The 10073-nt window shown below is 37.9% G+C and overlaps 1 protein-coding gene across 3 annotated transcripts in view; it reads right to left on the bottom strand.

Annotated features, from left to right (window-relative positions):
- Positions 1-1070: 1070 nt before the first annotated feature.
- The window catches only part of ZDHHC4 (zinc finger DHHC-type palmitoyltransferase 4), a 56294-nt gene continuing 47291 nt past the window's right edge, over positions 1071-10073 (bottom strand). For all 3 annotated transcript variants that reach the window (XM_007499033.2, XM_016424097.2, XM_056805879.1), the window contains one exon: positions 1071-1367. In XM_007499033.2, the coding sequence (XP_007499095.1) occupies positions 1086-1367 (282 nt within the window). In that variant the 3' untranslated portion in view covers positions 1071-1085. The remainder of the gene's footprint in view (positions 1368-10073) is intronic.

Below are 10073 nucleotides of genomic sequence, written 5' to 3'. Positions count from 1 at the left end.
ACATGTATACCTTTAAGTAAATACAAAATACATAAGAAGTAAGTGAATAATATAAGAAAATTCAAGAAGGAAGAGAGAATGACTAGGGTTATTAAGAAAGACTTCCTGTAGGAAAAGCTGGGCCTTGAAGGAATCCCAAAAGGCAGGAGTAAGGAGGTATCCACACAATGTGGATTACCTATGCAAAATATGAAGGAAGAAGATCAGATGTAAAGTTTAGGGAAGAGTAAGTAGGTCAGTTTGGCTAGAATGTTAACTGCAAGAAAGTAAATAATATGAAATAAGACTGGAAAGATAGGCTAGGGCCAGATTGTGAAGGTCAATAAATGCCATGCTGAGGAGTCAGTGTACCTTATCATAATAGGGAACACCATAAAGTCTTTGAATAGGAGAAGCTGATATGGCCAGGCTTGAGCTTTTTATTTAACTGCTGTGTGGAAGAAAATGTTTCAGATTGGAGTCCAATATGAAAAATGTTATAGTAGTCAAGGGAAGGAATGATAGGACCTGAAGTAGAATGGGGGCGGGGAGGCCTTATGAGTTAAAAGAAAGGAGACTTAGGAAAGAGGATGTGGAGTCTTCATGATTTGGTAAAGAGCCAGGATTTAACAATACTGGCAGATGACAATAATATCTCATATTTCTATAGTATTTTAAAATTTACAAAGTACATTCCTCACAACAACCCTGTGAGGGTATTATCTCATTTTACAGAAAACAAGTGAGGCAACAAGATATATATGTTCAGCAGATAGGGTGCTTTCATAGGCCCATGGAACTTTTTTTCTTAAATCCTTACCTTCTATTTTAGAATCAATACTAAGTATTGGTTCCATGGCAGAAGAGTGGTGAGAAGCAATTAGAGTTAAGTGATTTGCTCAGGGTCTCACAGTTAGGCAGTGTCTGAGGTCAGATTTAAATCCAGGACCTCCTTTCTCCAGGTCTGGCTCTAGCTGCCTCTGGGAACTTTTTAATAAACATATTGTAGAAAGTAGGAAAGCATGTAAATATTGAGGAGGAAAACTTGTACTTTTAATTTTATGAATAAGTTTGTATTTTAAAATTCAGTATCACTTTGTCCACCTTTATTTTTTTTTTTCACAATCTGTAATTGGCTTAAAAATTTCCTGTAAGTTGGCCCAAGCACCCTTAGTATAAATGTTCCTGTAGGCACTGGGATTTTCCTGAACAGGGTCTGAATTATGGCACCGATGACATTTGGCTCTGCTTGATTTATACCATTCATTGGAAGTCTGGTTGGTAACTGCCAGGTATAGAGTGAAGCATACGTAGCCCCCAAGTAAGACACAAAGCACAATAATAAATCCGAGCATGAAGATAATTCTTGGAAAAGTCAGGAACAGGTACTGCAAGAGAAGAAAAAGTACAAATTTGTTATTTTAATGGAATATCCACAGTGCACTACAATTTAGTCTCGGTATTTTACACAGACATCCACATTACCCACTTAGTTTACCTTCCTTATTAATGTATAACACAGAATAGTACCTCCCAGCTTACAAAGCATTTTCTTCATGACAGTCCTGTGAGATAATTAGTGTAAATCCTCTCTGAAAAAAATGAACTTCAAAGAAGTTAAATGTCCTGCTAAAGACACAAAGAAAGCCGAGGTTCAAGTCTCCACGTTCAGGACTCACTCCACTGTACCAGGCAGTGCCAAACTCTATAATTATCCTACAAAGTTGTCTATAAATTGTAAATGATGTAAAATAGTGACAAAAAGCAATGCCTAAACAACACTACAATCCAAGGAGAGTTTAGACACTTTGCTAGTGAAGCATAGAAATGAATTACATCATAGGATTTAAAAGGAGAAACAAGGTAGGGACATGTGAAGGTGATTAAAGACTTCTAGCCAATAGTGACTCCTGAACAGAGGCAGGCCACATGCTTCCCATATATCTATTCTAGCAAAAATCTACAAATTACCCTGGACCAAATGTTAAAGACACTCAAATGAGAAACTAGAGTAAGTGACTTCTTTTATCTCAGAACTGAACAAAAAAGTTGTAAAGCCAGCATTAGCAAACAAGCTGGTAGCCTCCCAGCTCATTAAGAGTCAAGTCAGAGCAAGACTTAGCAAGAACAGACCCCTATAATCAGAAAGCCCCAAAATAGCCAGAAATCCACATGGTTTTTGGAAATCACAGCAAAAACCTTGAAAGCACCAATGGCAGCAACCAAAGCAGAATAGACCAGGATAACCCAGACATCAGAGGCTTTGAGATACCCTAGTAATCTATCCTGAAATGCCACAGAGGGACTTTGAAGATTCAGTGCTATGAATCCCAAAGATTAAGGAGAGAGGCTAATCCCTAGGAGTAAAGGTCCACTTAGGAACCCAGGTGATGGAGTAAAATCAAAGAGGGTTGGCCATCCAAACAAAAAGTGCAATAGGATGATGATGCCAGTTTAGGAATTAAAGCTGAGAAAAAAGTAATCCAAAAATGAAAGCAACTATTATAAAAAATTAGCTAGAGGTACTCAAAACCTATAGCCTAGAAAGAAGAAACTTTATAACTCCATGAAGAACCAAAAGAAATTAAGCAAGTTTATAGAAAGAAGGGCTTAGATCCAAAAAGAAAAAGGACAATTGGCAGAAAGGTTTCAGAAGGACAAGCACACTGATCCTCTACTGGTACAGCAATGAAGTAGTGCAAATATAATGGGCAATAAATTTGGAAGTATACTCCCTAAGTCACTCATCTGTGCCAACTGTTTAATTCAATATACTGGGTATAACTGAAAGAGAGAAGAGAAAAAGGAAAAGGGTTCTTTATATTGGATGGAGCCCCAGACTGGAAGTCAAGAAGACCCAAGTTCAAATCCAGCCTCAGACACTTACTAGCTATATAAGCCTGAGTCAGTCACTTAACCCTATTGGGCTCTGTTTCCTCAGCTATAAAATGAGCTGGAGAAGGAAATGGTAAACCACTCCAGTCTCTTTGCCAACAAAACCCCAAATGGGTTCACAAAGAGTCAGAAATGACTGAACAACAACAAAAATATTAAAGGATGATAGAAGAAGTAAAAGGAATGGATTCAGGAAAACCTAGGAACACTTGCATGAACTGAAACAGAGCACTGAATCAGAACTATCTATTAACTAAAACATCGTAAAGTAATACTTTGAAAAACTTAAGAATTCTGATAAATTTAATGACCAGTCAAGTCTAAAAGACATGATAAAGCATGTCTCCTACCTCTTGGTAGAAAAGTTATAATAATAATAACTATAGTAACATTTCTATGGGGATCAGGCATATTACCATTATTATTTCATATGATCAACTAGCAAGTGTCTGAGGTGAAGTTTGAATTCGGATCTTCCTGACTCCAGGCTCAATGCTCTATCACCTGTACCCCCAGCCACCTCTAAGAGTTATAGACTCTAGGTGCAGAATGAGATATTTGTTTTTGTCCTGATTAATACAACAAAATCATTGTTACATAAGACAAATCATCTGTTATAAAGAAGAGCTTTTTTGGAGGGAGAAGGATAAGAATAATCATTGAAATACTTAAAAATAGATAGAATAGAGTGCAAAGGAACTCAGAGAGGTATCCAGACAAATATTGTACTGTTAGAATAGGGCACTCCTTGGGGAAGAAACACATTCTCTCAGGGCAAGTCACAGTCTTAGAGCCCTCTAGAATGCTGAAGGGTTTCAGTGACTGGCCCAGTCACACACCTCGTACATGTCAGAAGCAGGACTGAAACCATTATGTTATATTGCCTCTCAATGACAGGACCAAAATGTTCAATTGAATGGGGATAAGGCTTGGACCTGTGGCTTCATTATTAAGAGCCTTTTAGGTAAGGAAATGCCCTCCACTTATAACAATCACCTAGAGGATAAGTGACTTTCCCAGCAACACAGAACCTATATTTGTCAGAGACAGGACTTAAATTGAGGTCTTACTAAGTTTGATATTGACCATAGATCAGGGCACCAAATATATGTAGAAAAGAAACACTAAATACATCATTTATTGATCACAATGCAATAGAAAACATTCAACAAAAAGCCCTTGAAGAAAGACTTAAAATTTAATTACAAAATAAATAACAACTCTAAAGTAAACTGGTGGGTCCAAAAACACATTATAGAAGCAAATATTTCGTTTTGGGGCAGAGTCAAGATGGCAGCTTAGCAAGCAGCAAAAGTTCAGACCCCGTGGAAGACCCTTCCTTACCGATACAGACTGAATGCTCCTAGGGCACCAAAATTCAATCTGAACAACAGGACAGAAGCGGGGAACCCTCCTTCTGGACTCAAATCAAAAGGTACGCCCCCCAAAAGCCAGAATCCGAGAATACTCAGGGCTAAGGGGAAGGCAGAGGGTAGGTCCCAGGACCCCTCCCCCCACAACCCAGAGGACTGAGCCCCCAGCAGCAGCGGGAACCTCTGAGCGGGCAAAGGTGCTGGTTTGCAGGGTCTACCTTGGGAGCAGCGGGGCGCCGGGCACAGAGCATCCAGCTTGGACAGCGGGGAGGAAGCCAGGGAGAAACGGGCAGTGGATGGGTCCCTCCATCTGGGGGGGGGGGGGGGGCTCCAGTCTCACCCTTGCCTCGGGCACATCCAGACCAATCCAGTTGAACTAATCCCATCAGAACTCCTCAGAGTTTAGGGAGGCTGGCAAAGGCACTTGGGGACAGCAGAGAAGCAGCTGGAGAGAACTGGAGAGAGCCTGGGTGGCCCAGTCTTCCAGGAGTCTTCAGAGCCTCAGTGCTTCATACCACATACAGCCCAGCCCAATTGAACTCAATCCAATCAAAAGCCTCCAGAGGACAGGGAAGCTAACATTCCTCCCCTAGAGCCTGTACCAAGAGATCTGACAAAGCTCCAAGAGGGGAGACTGATAGCCCCAAAACCAAAACAAAATGAGAGGAGCAAGAGCACAGCCAAATACGGGGAGCAAAGAAGCGGTAAACTCGAGCAAACAACAGAAAAAGAAGAAAAAAATTACAATAGACAGCTTCTGCACAGATAATGAGCAAAGAGCAAATGAAACAGAGGAGGAGGACCCAGCAAAGGAAAAATCAGAAATCCCAGCGAATTGGATACAGGCTTTGGAAGAACTCAAAATGCAATTCAAAACACAATTAAGAGAGGCTGAAGACAATTGGGAAAAGAACTTAAAAACTAAGATAAGTCATCTGGAAACAGAAAATAGTGTCTTGAAAGCCAAAATCAACCAGCTGGAAAATGAGGCAAGGAAGATGAAAGATGAGGTGAAGAAGATGAAAGATGACCTCCAAAGAAAATCCGACCAAAAGGAAAAGGACGACCAAAAAACTAAGGATGAAATCCAGTCTTTAAGAATCAGAATACAACAACTTGAATCGAGCGACCTCACAAGGCAGCAAGACACTATAAAACAAAAACAAAACAATGAAAAAATTGAGGAAAATATGAAGCATCTCATTCACAAAACAGAGGATTTAGAAAATTGTTCAAGGAGAGACAATTTAAGAATTATTGGCCTACCAGAAGGCCATGACAAAAGAAAAAGCCTGGACATTATATTACAGGAAATTATTAAAGAAAACTGCCCCAAAATCCTTGAACAAGAGGGAAAAGTGGAGATTGATAGAATCCACAGATCACCTCCTGTACTTAATCCCCAACTGACAACACCCAGGAATGTTATAGCCAAATTCAAGAACTATCAGACCAAAGAAAAGATATTACAAGCTGCCAAGAAGAAGTCATTCAGATACCAAGGAACTACAGTGAGGATAACTCAGGATCTGGCTGCATCCACACTGAAAAAAAGAAAGGCATGGAATACGATATTCCGGAAAGCAAGGGAACTAGGTCTACAACCAAGAATCAACTACCCAGCAAAACTGACTATATTCTTACAGGGGAAAGTATGGTCATTCAACAAAATAGAAGAATTTCAAGAATTCGTAAAGAAAAGACCAGACCTGAACAGAAAATTTGATGTCCAAGCACAGAACTCAAGAGAATCATCAAAAGGTAATTAAAAAAGAGGGGAAAAAAGAAAAATAAACAAAAAAAAATTTTAAGAGACTCAATAAGTTAAAATGATATGTATCCCTATAAGAAAAGAGGTCATTGGTAACTCTTAAAAACTGTTGTTATTAGCTGGGCAGCAAAAAGAAGTATACTTAGAGGTAACAGCAACAAACTGTATAGGATGAAAGGACAAGACATAAATAGGTATATAGATATATGCATGCAAAAATATATACGCATGAGTATGCATATATATATATAACTAGAGCTTAAAATAGGTTAATATTAAAAATGGGAAAAGAAACAAATGGGGGTAAATTTATATGTCATAAAAGAAGCTCATGGTGCGAGGGGGGAGAACATCAATACACTGGAATGGTAAAGAAGTGAGAGACAGGAAATACTTAACTTTGACATGCTTTGAAAGTGATTCAAAGAGGGAAAAACAATCTAATCCATTGGGGGCAGAGAATAGATTTGCACCCTATAGGGGAGTAGAAGGGTAACAAACGGTCTGGTGGAAAGGGAAGCAATACAAGAGAGGGAGGGAGCGGGGGGGGGGGTTAATTTTAGAAAGACTACAGGGAAAATAAGGGGGGGGATAAATAGGGAGGGGGTAGAAAGGGAAGTAAAATAAGGGTGGGAACAAGGAGGACTGTTCAAAAGCAAACATTGGTGTAGAAGGAAATAGTGAAAGAAGAAAAGGCAGGTAAAGGAGCAGAAATCAAAATGCTGGGAAATACATACCTAGTAATCATAACTCTGAATGTGAATGGAATGAACTCGCCCATAAAACGCAAGCGAATAGCAGAGTGGATTAGAGTCCAAAACCCTACCATATGCTTTCTACAAGAAACACATATGAGAAAGGTAGATACACATAGGGTGAAAGTAAGAGGGTGGAGCCAAATCTATTGGGCATCAACTGACAAAAAGAAGGCAGGAGTCGCAATCATGATATCCGACAAAGCCAAAGTAAAAATAAATCTAGTTAAAGGAGATAGGGAAGGTAATTACATCCTGATAAAAGGCAGTATAGACAGTGAGGAAATATCTGTACTCAACATGTATGCACCAAATGGCATAGCATCCAAATTTCTAAAGGAGAAACTAGAGGAACTCAAGGACAAAAAAGATAGAAAAACTAATAGTGGGAGATCTGAACCTTCCTCTATCCGAACTAGATAAATCAAACCAAAAAATAAATCTTAGAAAAATTCGAGTTAGTAGACATGTGGAGAAAAATAAATAGGGACAAAAAGGAATATACCTTCTTTTCTGCATCACATGGTACATTTACAAAAATTGACCATGTATTAGGGCATAAAAACATTGCAAACAAGTGCAAAAGAGCAGAAATAATAAATGCAACTTTCTCAGATCACAATGCAATGAAAATAATAATTAGTAAGGGAACATGGAGAGGTAATTCGAAAATTAATTGGAAATTAAACAATACGATTCTCCAAAACCAGTTAAAGAACAAATCATAGAAACAATTAATAACTTCATTGAAGAAAATGACAATGATGAGACATCCTTTCAAAACCTATGGGATGCAGCCAAAGCAGTACTCAGGGGGAAATTTATATCCTTGAGTTCATATATTAACAAATTAAGAAGGGCAGAGGTCAATGAATTGGGCATGCAAATTAAAGAATTAGAAAGTGAACAAATTAAAAATCCTCAGATGAAGACTAAATTAGAGATCCTAAAACTCAAAGGAGAAATTAATAAAATTGAAAGTCAAAGAACTATTGATTTAATAAATAAGACTAGAAGCTGGTACTTTGAAAAAACAAATAAAATAGACAAAGTACTAGTCAGTCTAATTAAAAAAAGGAAAGAAATAAACCAAATTGACAGTATCCAAGATGAAAAAGGAGACCTCACCTCTAATGAAGAGGAAATTAAGGCAATCATTAAAAACTACTATGCCCAATTATATGGCAACAAATATGGCAATAAAGGTGATATGGATGAATACTTACAAAAATATAAATTGCCTAGATTAAAAGAGGAAGAAATACATTACCTTAACAACCCCATTTCAGAAAAAGAAATTGAACAAGCCATCAAAGAACTCCCTAAGAAAAAATCCCCAGGTCCAGATGGATTCACAAATGAATTCTATCAAACATTCAAAGAACAACTAATCCCAATATTAAACAAACGACTTGACAGAATAGGCCAAGAAGGAGTTCTACCAAATTCATTCTATGACACAAACATGGTACTGATCCCAAAGCCAGGCAGATCAAAAACAGAGAAAGAAAACTATAGACCAATCTCCCTAATGAGTATAGACACAAAAATCCTAAATAGGATACTAGCAAAAAGACTCTAGCAAGTGATCACAAGGGTCATCCACTATGACCAGGCAGGATTCATACCAGGAATGCAAGGATGGTTCAGTATTAGGGAAACCATCCACATAATAGACCATATTAACAAGCAAACTGACAAAAATCACATGATTATCTCAATAGATGAAGAAAAAGCCTTTGATAAAATACAACACACATTCCTATTGAAAACACTAGAAAGTATAGGAATAGAAGGGCCTTTCCTAAAAATAATAAACAGTATATATATAAAACCATCAGCAAACATCATCTGCAATGGGGATAAACTAGAAGCCTTTCCAATATGATCAGGAGTAAAACAAGGATGCCCATTATCACCTTTATTATTTAACATTGTACTAGAAACACTAGAAGTAGCAATTAGAGAAGAAAAAGAAATTGAAGGTATTAAAACTGGCAATGAGGAGACCAAGTTATCACTCTTTGCAGATGATATGATGGTTTACAGAGATTCAACCAAAAAGTTACTTAAAATAATCAACAACTTTAGCAAAGTTGCAGGATACAAAATAAACCCGCATAAGTCGTCAGCATTTCTATATATCTCTAACTCATTTCAGCAGCAAGAATTAGAAAGCGAAATACCATTCAAAATCACCCTAGACAATATAAAATACTTAGGAATCTATCTGCCGAGACAAACACAGGAACTATATGAACACAACTACAAAACACTTTCCACACAGCTAAAACTAGATCTAAACAATTGGAAAAACATTGATTGCTCATGGGTGGGACGAGCTAACATAATAAAAATGACAATCCTACCCAAATTAATTTACTTATTTAGAGCCATACCCATTGAACTACCAAAAAACTTCTTTACTGAATTAGAAAAAAACATAACTAAGTTCATTTGGAAGAACAAAAGATCAAGGATATCCAGGGAAATCATGAAAAAAAAATGCAAAGGAAGGAGGACTTGCAGTCCCAGATCTCAAACTATACTATAAAGCAGTGGTTATCAAAACAATTTGGTACTGGCTAAGAGACAGAAAGGAGGATCAGTGGAATAGACTTGGCGTAAATGATCTCAGCAAGACAGTTTATGACAAACCCAAAGACCCCAGCTTTTGGGACAAAAATCCATTATTTGATAAAAAACTGCTGGGAAAATTGGAAGACAGTGTGGGAGAGATTAGGTTTGGATCAACACCTCACACCCTACACCAAGATAAATTCAGAATGGGTGAATGTCTTGAACATAAAGAAGGAAACTATAAGTAAATTAGGTGAACACAGAATAGTATACCTGTTAGACCTTTGGGAAGGGAAAGATTTTAAAACCAAGCAAGACTTAGAAAGAGTCACAAAATGTAAAATTAATAATTTTGACTACATCAAATTAAAAAGTTTTTGTACAGAATGCTGGAGGGGATGTGGCAAAGTGGGGACATTAATTCATTGCTGGTGGAGTTGTGAATTGATCCAACCATTCTGGAGGGCAATTTGGAACTATGCCCAAAGGGCGATAAAAGAATGTCTGCCCTTTGATCCAGCCATAGCACTGCTGGGTCTGTACCCCAAAGAGATAATGGACAAAAAGACTTGTACAAAAATATTCATAGCTGCGCTCTTTGTGGTGGCCAAAAATTGGAAAATGAGGGGATGCCCTTCAATTGGAGAATGGCTGAACAAATTGTGGTGTCTGTTGGTGATGGAATACTATTGTGCCAAAAGGAATAATAAAGTGGAGGAA

Source organism: Monodelphis domestica, chromosome 7 (genome assembly GCF_027887165.1).
Source record: "Monodelphis domestica isolate mMonDom1 chromosome 7, mMonDom1.pri, whole genome shotgun sequence".
Taxonomy (NCBI): Eukaryota; Metazoa; Chordata; class Mammalia; order Didelphimorphia; family Didelphidae; genus Monodelphis; species Monodelphis domestica.
This window is presented reverse-complemented; position numbering and strand designations above follow the sequence as displayed.